This window comes from Grammomys surdaster, unplaced genomic scaffold (genome assembly GCF_004785775.1).
Source record: "Grammomys surdaster isolate TR1022 unplaced genomic scaffold, NIH_TR_1.0 66, whole genome shotgun sequence".
Classification (NCBI taxonomy): domain Eukaryota; kingdom Metazoa; phylum Chordata; class Mammalia; order Rodentia; family Muridae; genus Grammomys; species Grammomys surdaster.
Genome location: NW_021604568.1, coordinates 18,271,494 through 18,296,026, shown reverse-complemented (window position 1 = coordinate 18,296,026; position 24,533 = coordinate 18,271,494). Strand labels below are relative to the sequence as shown.

Sequence of the window (24,533 nt, the reverse complement as noted above, 5' to 3'; positions counted from 1 at the left end):
TATCATCAACTTCAAGGGGGAAAACAATACATATTTTTTGGCTCTAACGCACACCCATTGAAACATTGAAGAAGCTTGACTTCACGAAACATTTCAAATCACCCTCTTGTTAAAATACAGGTATAAAATTCCCATGTCAAGCTTTTCCTAGCACTACTTCTCCAAGAAATAGCTACAGATTTAATCATGATTATTCTCCCCTCGGAGGCTGTGACAATTTTATCTGTAACAGGTAGGTATCAACAGGAATTAAACTGTTAAATTATTTTTAATTTGTAACCCAGGCTGGCCTTAAACTCACTATGATTAACAGAAGGTTTCCTGAGATAGAGTATCATGTAGCCCAGGCTGGCCTTAAACTCATCATGAATAACAGAGGATAGCCTGACTACTGATCCTCTTGGTCTCCACCTGCAGAACCCCAGAGTTACGGGAGTATACCACTACTTCCAGTTGTTAAGATTATCTAAATTAATGGTTTAAATTGTTACTCTTCATATCTCAAACATATAAATCCAAATGTAGATGTATAGAACTCGTTGCATCATAATGTCAGAATATTTTTGTCTCATTTCCTTCTTCTCCCTAAGATTATTTTCAGACCAGCACACAGGAACTGCATTGCTGATTATTTGATTCAAGATTTTATGAATATCTATAAATAAATACATATGTACATATATACACATCACAAATAATTTAATTTCAAAACATTAACTTTCTTCAACTTAGACATCTCTTGCTAATTAGTACAGAGATGGGTAGGACACACTAAAGAACAAATTTTAACTGCCTCATACCTTGGGGAAATTTTGAATGGTGCAGGAGATTTCCACCTGTAGAGTAGGAAGGCCCAGTCCATCCAGTATGGTTTTCCCCACTATTTTACATATGGAGGGAGGCTTCGCAAGTTTAGAAAAGTAGTTTGCCTTCAAAACATACATGAAAGCAAAAATCAGAAAACCACATTGAATTTATCTACAAATCAACACACTGAGTTTTCTACAAAATGTCTCCACAAGTGTCCTTCCTGGATCTGGGTTAGCACCATGCAGCTCTGCTGGGGCAATGTGTCTCATTAGGTACTCAGGTCTTAACCCAGAGACTTGGCGTTACTCTCTAGCAAGCCTTTCTATGGCAAGCCGACTAACTCCTTGACCCTTCTTCACAAGTTGTGGAAGTCATTGGTCTCTACACTGTGATATATTTAGATTTTTTAAACCTTGAAGGGGATGACTTTTATCCCTGCCCACTCCCAGGCAGGAACCTGGCTTTTCAACAGTAAAGATGGTGATTCCCTCACCTACCATCAGCTGATGCACAATGTCACCTAACTCAAACAGCCTCTTGGGAATCTTAGTAATTGCAGTTAAGTGGCAGAGCAGATGTCTTTTGGAAGGGATCCAAGATTGATGTCTGAGGGCTCAGCCTACTATGGGCAGTGCCACCCCAGGGCAGGTTAACCAGGGTGGTCCAAAAAACCAGGCTGACCAATCCATGGGGAACAAATCAGTAAGCAGCATTTTTCCATAACTTGTGCTGCATTTCCTGCCTAGGCTTCCCTCTGTGACATGGAAATATAAGTCAAATAAACACGTTCCTATGTTGCTTTTGGTCAGAATGTTGTAGTAAAGAATAGAAAGCAAATAGGGCAGCCCCTAACTAAGATATGGAAGTTCTTAAAGAACTGTACAAACCAGTGCCAGGCTACCTAACAGACTAGGGAGAGACACTACGCGCCTTTCGAGACAGGGTTAGGTGTCCTTTTAAAATTGGGACTAAACAACACATTAACAGGTCCTTCAGCAAGAGATAAAGGGATGGAAATCTTCACTCACCCATTTCACAAATAGTTTGTAAGTGTCCCTACGTCCCACTGTGCAGGGATAGGGGTGAGGGTGGGGATGGGGGATCACTTAAATCCCCAAGTTCTTTATTTAGAAAAGGGGGACTTGTTTTTTGTTTGTTTTAATCTTGCAGAGTTTCCAGAGACGGAGATAAACGAAGAGTGGTACCCCAACTCCTTTCCCCCAAGCCAAATTTGATATACAGGCTCTCCTCCTTAGCAGCAGATCCTCAGCTAACTCAAAGGATTACTGTAGGACGGCCCTAGGAGAGCTCAAGGACAAGAGGGAAGGGCCTCCGAGTGAAATCTGCATTTAAGCAGTCACCGACCCGACCCGAGAAGTTGGGTACCCAGCTAATGCAGGATGCGTGAGGTTTTCACACCCGGGTGCTCAGGCTTGGAATCTGAGACATCTGGAGGCAGTGGGAACCAGTGGAATGGGGCCTGGGGTGGGCTGCGACCAAGTCCTCGGCGTTCGTTCCGTGGTCCAGCCTGTGTCCCCGCACGCAGGCAAGGTGAATTTGGCGTCAGGTTTGTGGTTTAGAAAACCAACAGCAGGTGAGCTCCTTGGACAGTAAAGAAGCTCGCCAAGCTCGGGGCAGACCCGAGCTACAGACCCATCCAGGGGCCGCTTGTCAACTCTCCGCATCCCCCCCGCGCAGCTCTCTCGCTCAGCGCTCGGCTGGGCGCCCCCTATCCCGCTGCCCAGCAGAGCGCAGGCGCGACTCCGTGGCGCAGGCGCAGACGCAGCGCGCTGCCGCAGCGTGGGCCGGAGGGAGGAGGGAGCTCGCCACGGGTCCCTACCAGGTGCCCGTAGACGTCCGCAGGCTGGAGGTAGAAGGTGGAGTTGAGCAGCTCTTCCAGCTTGCGCGGGACGTCGTTCTCCTGGTAGTACGCCATCGCCTGCTGCTTCAGCTTCTGCAGGTCCCTAGTGATCCCGCCTCTGCGGCCGCCGCCTTCGTCCCCCATGGTAGGAGACTTGAGGGCTACAGCGGGGTTTCGCCAGGGGGCCCGTCGGCGTCCTTTTGTCGCTAGGCAACGCAACGAGATCACGACCCTTAGATCTCGCGAGGCTTCCTGCCCTCGGTGGCAGGAACCTCAGCTTTCCGTTTGGGACCCACCGTCGTCCCGTCCTCACTTCGTCTTTCCTCGGTGTGTCTGCTCTCTCTCTCGGCCCCGCTTGTCACTGTTCCTCTGACCGTTTTGCAGACGGGGAGACACTTAATGATTGTTTGAGTTTATTTTGCAGAAGCTGGGGAGCGGTACCCGCTATTTCAACTCTTGCAGTTACGAGGGAGAGGGATGCAAGAGCCCAGGGTGCCCTTCCTGAGCCGTGGAAGCCCCGGGCATGCATCCCTTCCAACCCACGCACTGCTTGCTGCACGCCTCGTGATGCTCTCTCTCTCTCAGAGAGCTCCCTTTTGGGGAGATTACTGAGGGTGAAACCCAGTGTAAGCATAAGGCTGGTGTTGCTTTGGAGAGACCCAGGGCAGGGTGGAGACCATGCAAACGCAGCACGTGAGAAGGTCCCTGGGTCTGTGCAGAGGGCTCCCAGTTTACTGTGACAGTCGGAGGACCAGACGCAATGATTAGAACTTCTTCCTGTGCTCTAGATAGTTGGATGGTGCAGGAGTGGGCCGAGACTGACAGGGTGTTGTCGTTTTACTGTTGCCTGTTTTATGTTCCCGACAGAAAGCAGGTTTGCTTAAAAGATTTGTGGCTCCATTGCTCATCTGGAAAAATGTAGTCTTAACCTGCTCTGTCTGCTGGACAATCACTTAAAATAACCTCGAGATGGAAGAATCATTTGGGAACCGTTGTTTTCCATAGATGTATGTATTGTTGGATGTAGGTGAATTAAAAACCTGATTCTGTAAGTACGGTTATATAACCGAGACCCACTCCTTCCCGCTATGGACTCCCCAGGCGGGGTGTTTTTCTTTTTCTTTTTCCGCTGTGTCTCTTTGAGGACGGTTTCCTTTCTGCTGTGTGATGGGTCATCACACGCTTGCCTGGCTGCAAGTCCTTTGATGGTGGAAGCAGAGACTCAGTCATCCATCTTCGTGTCCACTGCAGAGCTCACAGCTGGGTTTTTAGAGAACCTTTGTTTAAAATGAGCCCACAGTGTTGCTATTGATTTGTGCCCTTCCTCATACTCACCCACCTCCAGTGGAAGGTACCTCCTTCACCCAACCTGGTATGTGTAGGTTGAGTCCTGTGTCTTAAGGAAAGCTATGATTCACATTCTTGTTCCCAGCCGCCTGTTCTTCCTAGTGATCTCCTTGCCCGCTTAAAACCTAGACCACAGATGTGAGCCCTCACCCTTAGGGGTGACCCAGTGACCCATTCCATTCTTCTGTGCTCAGCATGTGTCTCTGGACCTACTGAACTATATCTCTAGACTTCATTTAATTTTCTTTTCCTTTTTTTTTTTTTTTTTTTAAATTTGAGACTTGGTTTTGTGTATCTTAGGATGGCCTCAGACTGGCTGTGTAGTGGAGGGGTGACCATGAGCTTCTGATCTTTCTGCCTCTACCTCTGGAGTTCTGAGATGACAGGCATGAACAACCATGCCTGGTTAATGCCGTGCTGGAGATAGAACCCTGGTCTTCAAGCATGCCAGGCAGTCGCTCTACCAGCTGAGCTACAGCCTCTACCATCTGAGCTATAACCCCAGCCCTCATTTAATATTTTAAATGGAAGACTAGAAGTATTTGGACTGAGACCACTATGTAATGGGTCCTTCCCTCTCTAATGGCCTCTGTGTCCTGTGAGGACAGGGTTTGTATGTCTTATTCAGTACTGCACTTACAACGTCAGTATACACCCTCATAGATTAGATGTTCAATAAACAGTTACGGGACAAGCGAATGGATTTTGCACACAGTAAGTCACAAACAAGTAACTGATGAATATTTTGGGGTTAGGTGAGCAATAAGTCCTTCCTTGCAGAAATGAGAAACGGGGGTGGACATTTATCCTGGAGAGGAATTGTCAGAGCATTAGAATACCATCCTGCAAGAGCAGGGCATTTCTAAAAATACAGGACTGGCAAGACAGAAGTGGTTGGCTACGGTGGTAGGACTGATAACACATTCGGTTGCTCAGGAAGCAGTAAATCCGGGTGGAGAATGATGTAGAAAGGTCAAAGGGTAAAGGTCAACTGGGAAGAGACCCGATGAGAAGAAATATAAAGGATACCTAGGCCTAGGTGACGGGATGGAGGGCAATGTAGAGATCTCTTACGAGTAAAGAGTAACACACATACATGGCCTGACTTGGGGGACATATGCACCGGGTTATGCACCTGCTGGCCTCAAGTTCGGGAATCCCAGAACAAAAGGGAGGACCGGAGATACAGAAGATATCTTCATAGCCTAACAACCTGAAAAACGGAGACTAGACGCCCGCAGAGGGAAATGGGGACAGAGTCCTCTTGAAATAGGAGAGAGGCACCGCAGAAGGAATGGATTGAGGACACAGGAGGAGGGCAGGAGCTATAAGAGGAAACAGGCAAAACGGGCTTCAAGCAACAAGAAGGAAGTCCAAGTCCCAGAGGCAAGGGTAGAAACTGTCGGTGCTGTGTCAGGTGTGTATACCTGCCTACAGGGGGGTCTGAAAGGGTGTGTTCCAGCGGGTTAATCATGCTGTCCTCAGGTGTTGGGGTCTCAGGAATCTTGTCTTTTGTATTTGCAGTATCTAATTTTCTTCAGGTGAATTACCTTTATGACTAAAGATTGCAGTAAGTTAGAGGGAAGGGTATTTAAGTCAAAGTTTAAAGAAGACATGATGCCTAAGGGGTCCTTAGTGACTCCACTGTTTTCTTAGAGACTCTTTACCTTGAAGCTGTGTGAAGTCAAGGAACCATCTGCTCTTCTTGCTTCTGCCGTTGAGTTGATGAAGATGTCTTGACAGTCCACCCTGTGTCAGGCACTATTCCAGAGCACTGAGGTTAAATCTCAGTTGCACCCCCAACTATGAGTCATCGGTATGCTGAAATCAGAGACAGGAAGACTCATTTGAAACGTTATGCTCTAGACTTACTAACAGCCTGTTAGTGTGGAATAGTTCGGCCAGATTCCAGTCACAGGGCTGTTCATGAATACTCCAATTTCACTTTCCACATATATTAGAAGCAGCGGGGATTTTACTGCAAAGTATACTACCCAGATATATGCAAACTGTACACAAACCGCGCATATTTTGTTTTAACATCCTGGTGATTCTGTTTCCGTTTCTACTGGGATTAAATGTCCAAGATGCTTCAGCAGTGTCAGAGCACGAAAAGGAGTTGGTGTGAGGCTAGAGATACCAAGCGGGTAAACTGGGAGTGGGAGAGAAGAGAAGAAACAGAGAGCAGGAGAGGCTCAGGGGATTGTCAGAGTGCCTGGCGCATGCACACAGCGTGAGGGTGGGACTGTGCTCACTAGAGAGGATGCATAGGCCATCACACTGATGTCCCAGGAGCCTGCATAGAATGTGAGGCAAGGGCAGTTTTGAAATGGGTACACCACCAGAGTCGAGATTTGCCTCTCAGTACATAGAGCAGTCTGGATTGATTGTCTTCTCTAACCGTTCGAATATGAGTACCCCCTTTACAATTCAGTCAGGCTCTTTGCACACACAAAAGAGACCATGTGTACAGTCAAGTTTTTACTCTCCTGGGAGTGTACTCGGTGTGTGTCTGTACAGCCAAGCCTTTACTCTCTTGGGTATGTATGTGCTTGGTGTGTGTCTGCACAGCCAAGCCTTTACCCTCCTGGGTATGTGCTCGATATATGTTTAGAATCAGGAACCCCTTGCACAGAGTTCATGGGCCTTCTGTTGACTTTGATTGAGAACCAGAAGAGCTGTTTTCCTCCTAGACCCTTCCTACTCTGTAATTATGATTCAAGAGAAAATATCACGGACACATCAGATTTTCTCAACCTGCTAGTTGGAGGCCCTTCGTGGAAGAAATAGAATGCTCTTCAGTTTGCATTTCAGAAAGAAATCTTCAACCCATGTCAGTCATTTCAGAAATGGATGAGGTTGAAGACAAATACATGTGTTCATTTTTTGTTCCCTCAATCCTGTCCAACACCTGTATTTAGGTTAGAACCTATTTGCCACAACTTTTAGTGTTCAAAAGTGATTTAGATGTTACCTGGTGGCTGCTATCAAGTGCTTGTTAATTCTTCTTCCCTGCATTAGACATCTGTGTTGAAAATCATTTTCACAGGGAACTGATGGACCGTGACTGTAGGTGTCCAGAAACTAGAGACAGAACGGATGGGGAAGTGGGATGAGAAATGCTCACCTTCCTTAGCTGCCAAGGTTGAGAAGTAGAATTGCCAAACTAACGGCAAATGTGAACACCTGAGATCAGATGCTAAGTGATTAAAGTAGGAGTGATGACTAACAGGAAAAGCTTTTTGTATTTTTTTAAATCTACCAATGCCCCCTGGCACTAGTCATTATCACTTTCATAGTAACAATAAAATTCCCAGCAGCAGCTGCCTTGGTCTTCCTCCTTTCATAGGTCTCAACCGGCACAGACATCATCCCTGAGTCTGTGGATGTCAAAAGACAAGTGATTGGGCTCACACAGTTCTGAAGAGCAGGGATGAGGTCTGAGCTCAAGTCTTGCTGACTTCAGTACCCGCCCATTCCCAGCATGCACCCTTTCCAGTGTCACAGGTTCGGGTCTCTTATACCAGCTCTTGGCTGGTCTTGATGCCCCCTCCATGGCACGGACAGTTGAGTGGCTTTCACTGAACTCTTGGAACACTCAGGGTAAATCATGGGGCTCCCTTTCATGACCAGTTCCTGTTGTGACTGTCACACAGGAGCCACCTGTGACATCTGTTGGTCTAGAGTCTACTTACCTAAGCACCATTAGAACTTAATCACCCCAGAGAGGCATGTTGTCTTTTTAAAGTCACTGTTACACTATTGGAAAATGCTGATTCTCAGGCCCTTCTTGGGCCTGTTGAAATCACACTCATGCTTAAGTAGGGGGCTCATGCAGAAGTATTTTTAAAAGTTAACAGCCAAGGTTAAGAACCACTCCTCTGAATCAGATCAGAGAGTGACTGAGACTTCCCCCAGGAAGGATGGAAGGAAACAGGCTTAGCAAGGAAGCCCAGGCCTGTTGAGTCTTGAAATCAGAACTCAAGGCTTCAACTGTGTGCCCTTGCACAGGTCACGTAAGTGCTCTGAGTCTACTTCCTCACTGACTAGTAATTTCATAATATTGCTGTGAGGCTAAATGAAAATCTGCAGAAACGTTCCCTGTCGTGCCCCACTCGGAGAAGCTGATGTTCATGGAGATCACGGGACGGGGAAAGGGTGGATTTTGCTGCGGTTCTGTACTGGTCTATTGAAAACCTTTCTTTGGCTATGTTCAGAAATCTAGATAGAATAGACTAGAAGGGGAGACCCCTTCCTTTTAAGACAATGTTAGTGACCTTTGAAAGTGATTAGCCTCCTGGAAAAGCATCACTTTTATTGTAACCTTTAGCATTTGTGCAACACCACAAAGTTGATGTGTTATTTTTCTCTTGCTTTCTGGCAAAGCAGAAAGCTTAAGCTGAAGGTAAAGTGTGAGCGTGGAGAGTCGGCACCCCATCAGAGGCTGTTTCAGAGAGCCTTCCAGCCATTTGTTAGAGGCCTTTGACACTGAAGACCAACAGATACTGTTGGAGATGCTGCGATGGCAGTTTAATTGGTATTTTTCAGGAAATAGATGTGCAGTTTCTGTATAGCCAGAAGCGAGGCAATTATCCATCGAGTTCAGAACATAAAGAGAAGAGAAAAAGATCAGGCCAAAGACATTCTTCAAACAACCTATTTTGCCATTTTTAAAATAGATTATAATTTTTAAAGCTTTATAGAAGTTAAGTGCAACTTGAAGGTATTTTGTGGCATACATGCAAGTCTAATAAAGCCAAAGAATGCTGAGAAAGTATCCTACAAAGCCAGATATTCTCATTTGCACTTCTTTTCTTGATACAAATAGCAAAATAAGGCAATTGCTTTTATTTTGAGCAAAGAAAATGTTATCTTGTATGCTTTTCCACAAAGAAGGCAGCAATAAAGAAAGAGAAAGGTTTCCAGTGCAGAGGACCAGCTAGGTGGGTGTTTGCTTTTCTTGTTTTCTGTTAATTTGATTTGTACTTGCGTATGCTGGTGCCTGAGGAAGCCAGAAAAAAGACATTGGACACTCTGGAGCTGGAGTTACAAACACCCGTGAGCCCTTCAGTGTTGGTGCGGGAATGAACTTGATCTGAGGTGAGCACGAGGTGCCTTTAGTCACCGAGCTCTCTGCAACCTCCCAACTAAGTGTTTTATCAAGTGGTGGCAAATACTGAAAAATAGTTCCTCCAATACTGTTGAAAGGAATTTCTGTTTGAATCCCACCCCCCACCTTCTCAGCCCCTGGAGTTCTTTGCCTATCAGTTGTGTTAGATAAGTTGATAAGTTGTTTGACTCTTGTAATTAAACCTAAGAACCTGACTGAAGGGATTTAGCCTCCATGAAGCCACACTTTAGTCTAAGAGAAGTAGTCTGTTTGTTATTAGAAAATTAACAGACTATCTCTGTTTTCATCATTTAACTGCCAGAGCCTCAGCTAGAATAGGAACCAGTAATGTTAAAGCTTGGGAGATTGAGAACATTTTGTTGTCAGAAGTTTGGGACTTAAGTCTTCATATTTACCACTAAATGTTGGGTGTGTAATCACTGTTGCTGTTAAATCTTTTTGGCTGGACTTGCCTTTGTGTTGTCTTTTTTAATACACAGGCACAGAGAGACACACATACAGAGAGACAGACACAGATACACAGACACACATACATGGAGACAAACACACAGGCACACATATACACATACACAGAGACATACATACAGACACACATACACAGAGATACATACACACAGACATACACAGAGACACACACAGGCACGGGTGGGAGAGGAAGGGAAGGAAGCAGGCTTTTCTAGACTTTTTTAGTCTTTTCTAAAATATTAGTGATAAATACAGAGCAAGAGTTATTTTTCAAGAATTCTGCTTTGGGGAAGTGAATTCTAGGACTTCTAGTGAATGAAATCATTTGAGGCTATTTCTCAGTAGTGATTTAATCATGTTTTTCAAATATGTCAGTCATAGGTCAATGAATGATCACCAGAGCCCTACGGACTTTTTGAAGTTGAGGTAATGCACTAGATGAAAATTCTCCTCCAGAGTTAATACAATACCTGGGATTGCAGGCTCGCAGAGGATGTGGGATCACAACTGAGAAGCAGGAGTAATGGTCGGGACTGTTCACTCAGGAAAACGATGTTTCTGTTAATCCTCCAAGGAGAAACACTGAGGGTGAGAGACTGAATGTTACTTCTGAAAAGTTCACAAAAATGAGCTCACAGGGTGTCAGCTAACCTTAGCTGGCTGTACTACTAAAAGAAGTTTTCCATCTTTAGAATTTTAAAAGCAGAGTTCCTGTTTGAGGTACCAAGAACCCACCCCACGCCATCTGTCTGTGTGTATGTGTCTCTGTGTGTATGCGTGTCCATCTACATGTTTCTCTGACTCTCTGTGTATGTGACATAAATCCATGCCAGCACTTGCTGGAATTTATATGACCTAAATATTGCTTGTAAATATTTTCACTTTTTTGTACTAAACTGACAAGAACATAAGATTCTTGAGAATTCAAAACTCAAAGACTAATTTCTAGGGTAAAGCCGAGGGATTCTAACCATCACTTTCTTTTCAAGAATGATACGTAGAAGTTTTAGAATGTGTGTGATCACTTACAGCTTTGTTGAAAATACAGCTATTCTGAATTCATAACTGAGACTTTTTCCGGAAAAGTACTATATATCCAAATAAAAACATTCGTATATATCTAATAAACTCAATAATAGTGGAAAATTTTTTTTTGCTATGGGAGATAGTTACAAATCTACAGAAGCAGGAGATGTGATCAAAAGAGTGATATAATCTAAAGTTATAATTCTTTGAAATTCGGCACCAAATATTTGCTAAATGAAAACAAAAAAATAACACGTGTGTGTGTGTGTGTGTGTGTGTGTGTGTGTGTTGGGGGAGCATGTACATCTGTGTTGTTCCCCTTATGAGTACTCTCTGGGTTCAGCTCAGACTCATTGGTGACGGTGAAACTTTTCATGGTCTTGTGTAAATCCAATGTCCAGAACAACATTGGTTTACTTCTTGATACCAGCTAGACCTTCGATGGTGTGTTGGCTAGGTTACACTTTCTTGACTCATCTGGGAAAAAGGTTCATATGCCACGTTTGGGTTTGTCTGTCCTTTGTTGTATTGATGACACACTGTGCTTTCTAAATGTAGTCAAGGACTTTTACCCCTTATGTTACCCTGTGTCATCTTTAGCTTGTCATAAGCATTTGTAAGTCATCCCAACAAGTCATTCACACTGGTGTCTAACTGTAAGCGTGTGTCCTTTTCAGTCGGATATTTTAAAATAATCTCTAACTCAAGAAGAAAATCCCCGGAGGAAGGAGGCTGGAGTTTGTATCAAACTAAAAGGAAAAAGGACTGAACAGGACACTCCTGGGGTTAGTCAGGCCTTCTGACTTCTAGAGGAAGGGAGATCACCGAAGACTTTCCCTGGAGGAGGAAATGGAGTCGGCTTCATGACACAGTCTGGCTTCACCATCCAGACTCTGGTCCATCCACTCATAATGCTCTCCTGCACCCCACAAAGCCCGACAGGCCTTTCCTCCCTGAGACAGTGATTCTGCGTTGACTCTGGGTTCAAGCAGGATCACTGTCTCACTGGAAACCACACAGCCTTCAGCATCCTCTGCCTTTTCCAGATTTGAATTTCTAAGGGGTCCTCTCACAGCTTGAGTTTGCTGGACTGTCAGCAAGATGGCAGGTGCTCTGCCTTTAAAACCTGTATGATAATGAGGATATCAACTGCCTTAGCTCCTGGGCTGCAGAAGAGCCTGCAGTGTCTGGTGATGAAAAGAGATTCACCTGAAGCTTTGTTGACAGACACAACACTTGTAGCCAGTGAAGTTGGAAACAAGCCCTTCTCTTGTTTACATACAAACCTGGGCCTTCACCTGTCAGGGGGAAGAGAAACCATAGCTAACAAGTCTCCTGTTTATTTAGCTGGGAGGTTCAAGCCTAGACAAAGCCACTCCACCCTGGGTGAATTGTTCCTGCTTCTCAGCAAGGGACATGCTTATTTAGTAAAGCTGTTTATGAAAACTACTCAAGTGTGTGGTCCCTATCCCCAGAGCGAGTCACTGCTGCCGCCAAGTGACAAGTCTGAAACATCAGCAAGCCATAAGGAAGTCCATTTTTCCTTCCCCAACCAGGGCCTCCTACTATCTCTGAGGTGAAGGTACTGCTTCCTCCCTCTGAAATCATGCTGCACCTGTGGGGTGTCCTTTGCATGCAAGGATTCTAAGAAAAGAATATCATGAATCATTAGGAAAATAATTCCCCCCATTATATCCAATTTTAGGGTTAAGAATGTTTGGGTTTTGTTTCCTAATGTGTTTGGTGTGTCTCAAAATCTTAAGCAAAAATCATGGCAGGCCACAAGAAGGAAATTCTCTGTCACATGTCCAAACTCGAGGAACACAGGCATACTTGGGTTCTGAGCAAAGACCCTCCCTGTGTCTTCAGCCACCCCAGTCTTAAACTGGGCTAAGAGCTTTTCAATTGCCATGACATTTTCAGCCGGGAAGCAGTAGCGCTTGCTGCAGCGCAATGTTTTACAGGCAATTACTTTATATGATCAATGGAGCAATTCCCTTTCCAGAAAGGAACCAAAGCGATCAAGTTAAATCATTAAAGAGAGAAAGACTGAGTGGGGAGACAGGGTTCATCTCATTAGCAGGGACCTGAGCCTCAGGCCCTGTGGTAGTGACACACAATGTCACTGGCCCTTTAAGACAATGACCGAACTCCCTTGCTACTGCCCGCCTCTCCTCCCAGCGGCTCTTGACGAGTCTAAACCTCCAAGCAGTCCATTGTAGCCACAGTAGGAGGCACCTGCAGAAAATGTGCCAAACCCAGGGAGGGGCGAGAGGCTTTCAATAAGCCCCACAGCTGGAAGGAGCCACTACACTAAGCAGCAGGGCCGGGACCAGGCATGTGATGGGAAGGGGTCAAACCCGACACCTCCTACGGGCTTTCTGAGCTCAGTGTGGTTCACTTGGATGGCATCCTCTAGCTGGCTGTTCCCTATTTGCTTAATATGCTGAGGTATTCAGCTTAAAAGCACTAACTGCTGCACAGCAAGGAGGGGGTTCCCTTCATCCTTCCCTCCCTCCCTCTCCACTAAATTTCATTAAGAGCAGTCCCAAGTATTTTTCTCCTTCTGCCCTCAAACTAAGGTGGGCTCCTTTCTGCTTCTGTCTCACGGATTGGCACAGGCATTTTTCCACCACACACCTTTTGTTTGATTGACTTTACTCATCTTTAATAATAAACAAGCATGAGTCTCCTGTCCAAGCTTTGTAGACGACCCATCCCCGTCCTCTAAGCCCTAGGAGCTGGACTCTGGAATCTACCCTACATTTATTACCATGCTTCTACAGTGTACCCAGGGCTTCCTAACACCCGGAAGTAGGTGTGGTCTGCTTCCGGTTCCTACTGCGTGCAGTCTACAAGAAGGAGTAAATAATCTACCCATGGTTCTTTGGGGGTCATTTTATATCCATTTATCCTTTCGAAAATAATAATCAGGGTTGGGTAGCCAAGAGGGGACTTGGAGGTATGCTGGTTGCTGTGTCCAATGTGCCTTAGGAAACAAGGGCTGAGTTTTGACTTTGTCCACCAAGAGAAGTCAGGGATGAGAAGCCGCAGTGATTCCTGGCGTGGGGAGCTTGGACCCAACCTAGCTCCTGACACTCAGGTAGCAGATTCCCGAGTTCACCGCAGCATTCATCCTCCCGTTTCTTTCTTAATGCAGTAAGGCATTTTCTGTCTTACAGATGAAAACATCTGAGACTCAGGATTAAGAACATCACCCAAGGCCACACAACAAGGAGGTAGTGGGTACCAAGGGAGGCCGGCACCAGCAGCCAGACACCTCTGCCATCTCTCTTCCTAACTTCAACTTCCCTTCGAAGTGTCAGCCAGCACTGAGTGTGTGACTTAGGAGCCACAAGGGAGCAAGGCCAAGTGTTCACAGCGAACTCTCTTCTTCCCTCCTGCAGATGGAGAGTGTCAGCGTGTACGGATTCTGTGGCTGCAAAGGAAAGAGTAAAGCGAAGTGTGACTCCAAATGGGAGATAACAGCAGCAGGTAGGACACGGGCTCGCTGTGTAAGTATTGGCATCTGCAGTGAGGGGCCAGGCACACTGGAAACGGGCACATTTACACTTGTGTACACAGTGACGTCGGCTTCACAGCACACTCAGACCCATGGAAGGACTTTGAAAGAAAATGTGTTTAAAGCATGGACAGCCAGCTCACTGGTCATTGCTTGTGGAGTGGGGCCTGGCATCTGTTGGCCCTGTTTGGCTCTTGCTGTCTCCCAGCTCTGCTCTGGTGGTCCTGGAGACCGGCTACATTCCATGCCATACGCAGGCAAGAAGAGATGGCCTCTCTGGTGTTAGGAGCTTGTTTATGCTTTAACATAGTCTGCTCAGAGGATGGCCTTCTTACCCCTCCTTCCTCATGCCTCCCTCCAATACCAGAGAAAACAAGCGGGCTATTCATGCAAGAAGAGAAAGAGTGAGAAGGGAGGGGAGTACCACCGGCTAACTCCATTGAAAGCCACTGGCTGTTCATTTACATTCACACTTTTTAAAAATGTTAGCTAATGATGTTAACTGGTCCGCCAAAGGTCCTGGCAGGTCAGTTGTAGAAGTGTCATTTCTGCCTAATTAGGGCTCTTGTGGCTGCCCCAGGCCTTCCAGTGCAAGTGGTGACAAGCAGGAGCTGACAGCTTCAATTGCTGCCAGTAGGAAGGTTGGGCCGGTTCTGTTTTCCAACTCAGCCAGGTGTTTGGTGAATGGGGGAGGAGCCTGGCGAGATCTGAGCGAGTGCCCACTATCCTTTTCTTTCACTCTGCCCTCCCAAGTCCTTCCCCTTTGCTTGTCTTGTCTTGTGTCAAGGTCAAGAATGGGCTTTGCTAAATCAGCCCTTTGGATTATCTCTGGGAGGTCGTTAGCAGCCCCAGCCCAGTTGCCCGGGTCCCAGATCCCAGATGCTGGATTCCACCCCCCCCAGCCCCTTTCCTTAAAAATCAGAGAGAAGGATAAGGGGTTGAGATATTCTGGGTAGGAAACAATAATGAATAGAAGGCAAAACCAAAAACTCTCAGAAAGCTCTACATGGCCGTCCAAGTGTTAAAAATCACTACCAGTAAAATGGCTTAGAGAGAAACAGCCACAGCTCTGCAACACCGCCTTAAGGACCTGAGGAGAGGACTGGCTGGAGCAGTCCTTATCGCTCTTGGCTGGATTGTACCTGCCACATAGTAGGTGCCTGCTTGGTTATTTCTTGGTTTGATTTTTCAAGAGCAAAAGAACAGGCTGAGAGACAAAGAACTGAGGAAATTAAGAAGCCTCTTGTTTTTCATTGCCTCCCCACCCTGTTCCAGGTGGCATGCATTTCTGACTTTTTCAGTTGCTTTTAAAGTAAACTTGTAGGTAGGTATGATAATCTTGATTTTTTTTTTCATCTTGTTATCATGGTAAAACAAGCTAAATGTCATTGGTGCTAGGTACCCTTGACTGCAGCAACTGCTGCCCAAGGAGATGGTCCTACAGCAGTGGCAGGATGTCTGGGTGTAAGTCCTGTCCTCTCTAACAGGTCATGAATTGAACACAGATGCACCCAAGGACACATGAACGCGCATGCACATATGGGGCACATTATTTAGGCTGTGTCACAACAGCAGGATAATACATGGGAACTTGGGAACAATGTCATGTTACAGGGAGAAACTGAAAAATCAATGCTTTATGAAAGGCCAAGACTAAATCCACAGGTCTGAAGAGGTAAGGGATGTTGCAGGGTTAGTGCCTGCACTCAAGGACTCCACCCCCTTTCCTTGCCTCTCTGTTCCTAGCTGCTGCTTCTGTTTGTTCTCACACTGGACGGTGAGAATTGGGGAAGATAGACCATCCATGCCCGGTGTTTAGTTATAAAGGTCAAACAGGATGGCATACATCAGCACATCTGGGCCACCTTGGCACCTACCAGGTGCCCAGTACTCGTGGCTGAACTCTCTGCCTTCCCAAGTCCTCCATGGCTGGAGAATATGTGTCATTCTGCCACACCAAGCTGTTTAATTCTCAGCCTCTAGGCAGTGAACTTCCTAAGTGGAGACAGAGACTGGACACTCTGAGCTATGCTTCTTAAAAGCATGTCATAGAAGGTCCTTGGGCCATCCTGGAACAAGAAAGCTGACAGGATTGGCCACACTCAGGAAGGAAACATGGAGAAACTGACCTGGGCTTATTCAGCAGTTTTCTTTTTTTACTCTGCCCAGGGATAGGGTAGGGAGCGCCTCCATTAATATCCAAAAATCTTATCCTGTGCTGGTTCCTCTCCACCCCACCATGCCACAGTGCATCCCTTTCTTCTTCTTATAGGTGACCTTTTTCTGGGCTTCTCATTGTTCTGGGGACTGTTGTTTATTTCCTGGTGCCTTTTCCAGGGATGTGTGACTTTAGCTCCTAAGAACAGTTCTGAGCTCTTTCTGGGCTCTTTCTGGGCTCTGCCTCCCACACCCACTTCCATCTCAGGGTCTTGGCCCTTGAAGACAGGACTGCAGTCAGCCTCCTCTGAGGGAGAGAGATTGCTGTGCAGCTCTTGTAAGTGTGAAAAAAGTGGCCACTTAAGAGAGTATTCTTGTGAGTAGGAAGACAGGTATTTAAAAATCATGGGGAAAGGATTAGTGGTAAAGAAAACCTATAGCATCTGAGTCTGAATGGAAAAAAATAAGACAGTTACAAAAACTAAAACAAACAAGACACTTGTAAAAATCACGGACAGAGCAAGGATCAAGTGGCTCACAGCTGTGGAGTTTGCAGTAACTGATCACCACAGCAGTGACCCTGAGAACGTGAAATAACGCTCAGTTAATTTTATTCTCTGAAAGGCAAACCTGGCTTGTGTTATTACATTGCTCAGCCCTCGAACGTCTTCTCTTTGAGCAACGTTCAGTGTTATATTATGTAAGCTTGACACCCCAAGAAAAAGGTACCATTGTAGATATTCAATCTAATAGCAGGGCTCTGCAGCTCAAGTTGCATGCTGGATATCACATGGTTTCCAAGGAGTGAAGCTGAGACCTGAGCCCATGCAGCCTGGGTCAAGTCCAGCACTGGCTGCTCTCAGACCTCCAGAAGACATCCTGTCTTCTCTTATAAATTGCCACCACACTGGGAAGCTGTGTATTGAGGTTTCAGTTTGTGTCATCTCTGAATGGTGAGCTCCTTGGAACAGGTGACGCTCGTTTCCCCTTGTGTTCTCATGCCCAGCCAAGGACTGAAATACCGCAGAGACTCCTACTGTTGGTTGAATTTAATAAAGTTCAAGCTAAATGTTTATGCATATGCATGTGTATTTTTTCTCCTTGCCTCCTTATGTATATGCCTACATTTAATATATATAATATAGTCACATTATATATACCATATGCCAATATGCATACATACATGCATATGTATGTAGACATACCCTGCACCTGTATAAAAGTGTCTGGAGTGGAAGAGAGGATCCACTGAAGTCTGGAAGCATATATCTGGTACGTGGTCTCATTGACTTTGAATTCTGCATTCAGCTTGCTGCCCTGGGGAATGAATGGAACCACGTGCATCTTGGCCTGCATGTTCCTTGAGAGATGCCTGCAAGCTCTCCAGTGTCTGCCAGGGTAATCTTGCTACATTTAGATCAGAAGCCTACTAGAGGATGGGGCTGAGGGAGATGGCATTTACCCTAACCCTGAGGGCCCATCCCACCATGGGTGGCACCATCCTTTTGGCAGTTGGTCCTGGGCTATCTAAGAAAGGTCCTTAAGCATGAACTTGATTGAGTCAGAAAGCCACGTTCCTCTGTGGTTTGGACTTCACATGCCCACTTGGATCTCTGCCCAGAGTTTTCTTGGTGATGATTGATTAACAAGATGGAATAAACCATTTCTCCCCAACATGTCTTTGGGTCAGAGTATTTTATCATAGCAGCAGAGGTTAAGCTAAAATGGCGGTGCAGGGTGGCACGGGCCAGGTGAATAATGACCATGGTGAAGGACAACCTAAACACCATGGCTTTGCTGGACTTTGAGACAGCAGTGAACTTGGAGAGTTAATGGTTGGATGACAGACAATTTCAGAGCAGCAGACCCTTCTATTTCTGTTTATCTCTTACCTCATAATACCTCTGATATATGAACCACATCTGTGTGCCAGTCACCCACGACGCCCCACCACCCACCATACTGGGCTGTGCCATGCCCAGTCTTGCAGCCCCTCCTATGCTTCTCCCTGACATGCAGAACTCCAGCAGGGTGTGGAGGCTCTGAAGAAAACATAAAAACATGCTGGCTCTTCCTGCACTTTCAGTCTACCTCAGAGCCAAGTCAGCTGTGTCTGTACCCCAATGGCTCGTCTGTCTGTGACATGCCCAGTCACCTCATCTGTCTGTGACATGTCAAGTCATCTGTACCCGTTCATGGATGGCTCTTGTGTCTGTGATGTTTCCCATTTTGGTTTGTAAATGCTTGCAAATTTTTAGCATTGTTTCACAGAAATCAGAATTTGTATTTACGTATAAAAAAATGGCTTTCTAAAGTATTTTTTATGTCCTGCTGCAGGGACAGCTTGGATGCAAGGCTCTGCGAGATCTAGCACTGTAGTATTTCTACTTTGAGCTGATCCTCAGCCCCAAACACAGTTTTTACCCGGGGCCTCTCGCATGCTAGGCAGTCACTCTAGCACTGAGCTAGGTCTCAGCCCTTTTCCTTTGGAATTCCTAGTGTCCTAAATGAGAAGCTCTGCATTTTTATTTTGCTCTCATGCCTCTCTTACTGCAAATCATGGAGTTAAAGCCTTAAACTTTAACGTGGATCCATCTGTTTCAGCCCACCCAGGCGGCACAGGGGACTGGGTGCTCTTTAAGAGAGGAGCCTGGGGCCAGTGAAATGGCTCAAAGGGTAAAAGTATTTGCCACCAAGCCCAACAGCTTCCAATATGGCTCCTACTGTCAGCTCTGGAAGACATTGAGATGTCTTAGAGGTTTTCAAGAATCTGTTTGGTTGAGAGACTATGTAATCTCTCTGAGAAAAATCCAAAGATGGTCCAGAGTAAGGGGTAATCTCGAGGGCAGTGGCCCTTTGAATCCTTCACAGACTCCACCTTCACAGATTTACCCATGTATGCGTGGAAATAAATGCATGTGTATCCAACATGTATAGACTTCTGTCCTTGTCATTGCCCCTAAGCACGGTGGTGTGAGAGCTGTCCTAGCATATGGGTCATATAGTCATAAAGTAACCGAGAGGTGAAAGTATTCAGGAGACCTGTGGGTTCCATGCAAGAACCATTCCATTTTATGCCAGGGACTTGAACATCTGTACATGTTGGTACCTGTGGAGTTCCTGGAACTAACACCCCTAGATTTGAGAGAGATCTCAAATCGCATTTTGCCTATAAGCCAGTGGGATCCAAGTATGCAGTACATAAAAGCTATATGCTGCTTCTTCCGACCTAGCGGCAGCGACTGCGAGCCTGGCATTGACAGTGTTGGTGGCACTTGCGTGGTAGCTGTGACACCAATTCTCAAGGGACCTGTGTCAGCAGAACAGGCGGCTCTCATCTTCAGACTGGACCCAGAGGTAGAGCAGTAGCGTCAAGTGTAAGTGGAGGCTACCGTGGCAGATCCTGGGGTGTCTCTGGCAGTCAGAGACCATGGAAGGTCTGGTGTGTGATGGAAGGATAGGCTTTAGGCTTCCCCTTGTGAAAGATACCACCAATATCTGTGAAAAGTAGAAGCTGAGGAAATACCATTTATGTCATTTATAATTAGTGGCCCATGAAGGTACAAATGGCAGGGCCCAGACCGTTTCTAAGACTGCAGTGGGCCAGCCAGCTGGCAGACATGTTTGAACCCACAGCTCGTTCAGTGCCTAATCCTGATCACATCTGGGGGAGCCCCGCTAGGTTACATGGTCAGTGGATGGATTTGAAACGTGGTTCTGCTGTCACTACTCTCCAACCTTGAGGATGTTACACAATTTCCTCAACCCCCAGTACCCATCTCTGTCCTGAGAAATGGGAATAGTTAAGTCCTTACCTCCTTGGGTTTTAGGAGAGGCAGATGCATGTGAGGTATCTGGCATAGTGCCTGCACAAGTTAAGCCTCTAGTTAATGTGAGTCACCTAATATCTCTCTAATTAAAGCATTGCTGTATGTGTGAGGCCCAAAAGGAAACAGTGTTGACTGCCCTATCATCTGGTAGCAAAATTGCAGGCGATTTGATCAAATAACATCCCCCAGACTGTGTAAACTACTTGTGAGATTTGAAAACAGATGAGAAAGCAATCTCCTCTGACCATCTCTGGTGTCTCATTTCCTGAACAGTTGTAGAACAGAAGGGAATAGTGTGGCTGGGATGGCCCATTGTGACACCCACAGAAGATTCTTCTATGAGCTATCAGATTGAAGCTTTTGTATTTTTTTGTTTCACTCACCAAACACGTATTGCACACCTTCTGTGGTCAGGCATGATAGGAAGTTCTGAGGAGACAGTGTGAATGAGACAAAGCCACTGGGTTCTCTGTGGAGCTGATCATTTAGAGAGGGGCTCAGACCATCATCTGATAGTTAAATGAAACGGTCATTGCAAGTGTCAGGAACAACTTGAACCACAGAGTATGCAACAACTGTGTTGGGGTTGAGCGCTCAGCACACCCAGGTACCTTGTTCTCTGTTGTCTGAAACTACTCTTTAAAGCAAGCTGACTTTATGATGAAGGTTTGCTCACTCCAGAGAAAGCCTCTATCAAGTAGGGGAAAGATGTCAGGTATGTGTATACAACACACACACACACATACACACACACACCCCACATTTCATTATGTAGCTCTGGCCTGGAACTTGATATATAGACCAGACTGTCCTTGAACTCATAGAGATCTGCCTGTCTCTGCCTCCCAAATGCTTGAAATGAAGGTAAATACCACTATACTCAACTCAAAAATCTTAAATGTCCAAGCTTTGGGCTTTCCTGGCCACACATAAAATCTAGGAATAAATACCCAATCCATGGCTGGCAGTTGCTGGAGCACACATAGGTTTATTGAATAACCAACCCACAGCACACACACATAGTGTGGTTGCCAGAGCACACATAGGCTTATTTTGATTGGCATTGTGTCATGACATCATTGACAGAGCTTCACATGCAAGAACCACAGAGTCTACTAAAAAATTACAAAATCAATCAATCAATCAATCAAACCTTAACATTATAAGTAAGTGTACTGTTTTACTCCCGGTGACGTTCCTAGCTATCCTTGGAGATGTGCAACTCCAGGGGTCATGTGTTGGACAACCCTGAAAACCGAAGAGCCGGAAAAGAAGTCATAAGCCTTCAATAAGTCATAAGCTATCAATAAAAACCCCAACACCAGATGGTGGGGAAATAGCTGATGGGTTTTCCTTTTGTTTATTATAAAGGAATTAATGAGAGGTAACTCTGGTTTGGTGAAAAGGAAAAGTAGGCCACCTGTGGAGTGGAGTCTAGAGTTAATCATCCAGGTTATTCTGGCAAATGTAAGATGGAGCTGTAACAATCAGTACGTATGGAGAAGGGAGAAGACAGCGTGAACATCACAACTTGCTGGGGTTGACTTTAGCTCAGCTTTCCTTATGTAAGTGGTTCGTTTCTGTCTCATTGAGCAGTGTGTAGACTGTTTCTAATACAGCTGAGGGATCAGTCCCCATCAGAGAAAACAGGCTCCTTCACAGTGCAAAACTGACCACAGGTGCTTAGGAATGTCCTCTCTTCCCCACAACATGGAAAGGGATGTCTTGAACCGTAGTCCCACCTGGTCCTTTGAATGACAAGGGCCCCATAGGCTCCTATGTTTGAATGCTTGGTCCACAGTTGATGGAACTATTTGGGAAGGATTAGGAGGTGTGGCCTTATTGGAGGAGGAGTGTCACTGGTTGTCACCCTTGAGGTTTCAAAAGACACATCCCAGGATGCTCTCTGACTCCTGCTTGTGGTTTGAGATGATTACTCTTAGCCATTCCTGCTGCCATGCCTTCCCTCTGCCATCATAGATGCCAAACACTCTGGAACTGTAAGCCCAGGTAAATCCTTTCTTTTATAAGCTGCTTCACTGTGATGTTTTATTGCAGTGATAGGAAAGTAACTTAAGTATCCAGAAAACTGCATTGAAGACTCCAGGCAACAATAAACATTGTTATTGTTATTAATAACATTCTCGTTATTAAAAACTTGTGTCATTGCAAAAAAAAAAAAAAGAAAGAAAGAAAAAGAAAGGAACAGCCCACCCTGGGAGACTGGGGCAGCTTGGGTCCTTCTAATTCACACAAGCAAGATGGCACGTTGATGTTTTCTGTAGCGGCACATAATGCCAGCTGAGGCTCAGGAATGTGAGTCTCTTCATTGCTCCCCCCTTGAAATCATTCAGGTGCTTTGAAGTCAGGCAGCCATAGGTACTGTTGAAGAGTCCAGGCCCTCTGAGCGAGGATCTCGAGCACATCAAACTATGTTTGGAGCATCATCAGCTTGGCCCTTGGACAACATTAATTGTTTTTTTGTGGGGCTGTAGAAACTCACTGAGCACCCCTGCCTCTGGAATGACAGTGAAGCAGTGAAAGCAAAGATTGTGGGGGATCTGCGGTCATCCTGTGGGAGGAGCTAGGATGATGGCGAGTGCTACAGAAAAAGTCGAAGATTTGGAGGATTTTGAACCACAGAGATGGTTCAAGCAGGGAAGACCAGTGGCTGGGACTCATGTTGGGATATGACTCACGTAATCAGTTTGCAGCTTCCTCAATACCTTTAAGCCTTAGCATCCTCATCCACAGAACGAGGAAGTAATGTCTCAGCCTGTGCTGTGAGTCTGTGTCACTGAGAGCAGCTAAGGAAGAGGATTTACCTTGAAGTGTTGAAAAGGATACAGCCCACAGATGTGGGAAGGCAAGGACAGAGTTCCTGGTGGCAGGACCCATCAATGTTCAAGAAGAACAGGAAGTAGAGAATTGGGTTCCCTAGCTCCTTCCCCTCTTATCTATTATCTTATTCAGTCTGAGACCCCAGCTCATGGGATGATGTTACCCACATTTAGAGTGAGTCTTCTGACCTCAGTCAGACCTCTTCCAAACACCCACATGGCATATCTGCCAAGAGAATCCAAATCCAGTCAACTTGACAGTGAACTTAGCTGTCACACTCCCTGAGGAGTTATGCAGAAAGGTTGAACAAGATTCCAGAGCTGCAGAGCTCAGCACGTTGACCCTTGCCAAGAGCTCATTTAGAGGGACAGCTCCCTCTTTGAAGGATCAGAAACAAATTCCTTCAGGGATACGTACAAGTCACACAGATGCACTGCCTAGGGACACAGCCCTTCCAGCCGTAGCTGTAGGGTCTTGAGCCTCATTATCAGCCAGTGTCAAGCAGCTAGTAGCATACATTAGAAAGGAGAATTTATTTGCTTGGTTGGTTTTGGTTTTTCACAACAGGATTTTGAGGTGTAGCCCTGGTTGTCCTGGAGCTCACTCTGTAGACCAGGCTGGCTTCGCACTCAGGGATCTGCCTGCCTCTGCCTTCTGAGTGCTGGGATTAAAGGTGTGCCACTACTGCCTGGCTGAAAGGAGAATTTGTAACTGTCAGCTTAGGTGTGAGTAGGAGTATTCCAAAGGAAAGTGAGGAGCTTACACACACACACACACACACCCCTCAGACAATCCACACAGTGTGTGCAAATCAATCACCTGGTTCTCTCCCACAATTTTATTTATTTATTCACACATATTGGACTTGTGGTGAAGGAAATCCACTGAATTGGGCCAGGTTTACATTTTTCTGAGTTGACGTGGCTGATACTGACTGACTGGGCAGGTGCAGTGGAACATTCCCATAATCCTAATACCCAAAAGAGTAGAGCAAAAGGGTGGAAATACTGAAGCCAGCCTGGCTTACATAGCAAGTTCAAGGTCAGCCTGAACTGCATGGCCAGACTGCCTCAAACAAATGGAGCTACTCAGCACAAAACCACAGCATCCTGTGTGAGTAAACTTAGAGTCATGTATTTAGGTTCACCTGCCAACTACATGAGCTGAGGAGATGACTTGGCCAGTGAGACTGCTTACTGTTCAGGCAAGAGGGCTTGAGTTTAGATCCCTAGGACCCAAGGCAAGGGGGCGGGGAGCAGGAGTGGGTATGTGTATCTCTTGCCTCGGTGATGTTAGTGTTTGCTGGGACTTGGTGGCTGCCATCTTAACCTAATGAAAAACACTATTTTAAGCTAAGATGGAGAATGATAGATGATAAGCTTGATGTCCTCCTCTAGACTCTGCATACACACACCTGCACAAACATACATGCACATGCACAAACATGCATGCACATGCACAAACATACACGCACCTGCACAAACATGCATGCACCTGCACAAACATACACGCACCTGCACAAACATGCATGCACCTGCACAA

General features: G+C 45.8%; 2 protein-coding genes across 3 annotated transcripts in view; one reads left to right on the top strand and one right to left on the bottom strand.

The window, feature by feature from the left end:
• Positions 1 to 2,840, bottom strand: part of Eno4 (enolase 4) — a 29,070-nt gene extending 26,230 nt beyond the window's left edge. Inside the window, exons 1-2 of one of the 2 annotated variants that reach the window (XM_028775374.1) lie at positions 2,651 to 2,840; positions 801 to 929 (exon numbers count right to left, since the gene is read on the bottom strand). In XM_028775374.1, coding sequence (XP_028631207.1) covers positions 801 to 929; positions 2,651 to 2,815 — 294 coding nt within the window. In that variant the 5' untranslated portion in view covers positions 2,816 to 2,840. The remainder of the gene's footprint in view (positions 1 to 800; positions 930 to 2,650) is intronic. The other variant, XM_028775376.1, reaches the window with a different exon arrangement.
• Positions 2,841 to 14,047: 11,207 nt separating this feature from the next.
• Hspa12a (heat shock protein family A (Hsp70) member 12A) overlaps positions 14,048 to 24,533 on the top strand; it is a 142,239-nt gene continuing 131,753 nt past the window's right edge. Inside the window, exon 1 of the mRNA XM_028774251.1 lies at positions 14,048 to 14,135. Coding sequence (XP_028630084.1) covers positions 14,048 to 14,135 — 88 coding nt within the window. The remainder of the gene's footprint in view (positions 14,136 to 24,533) is intronic.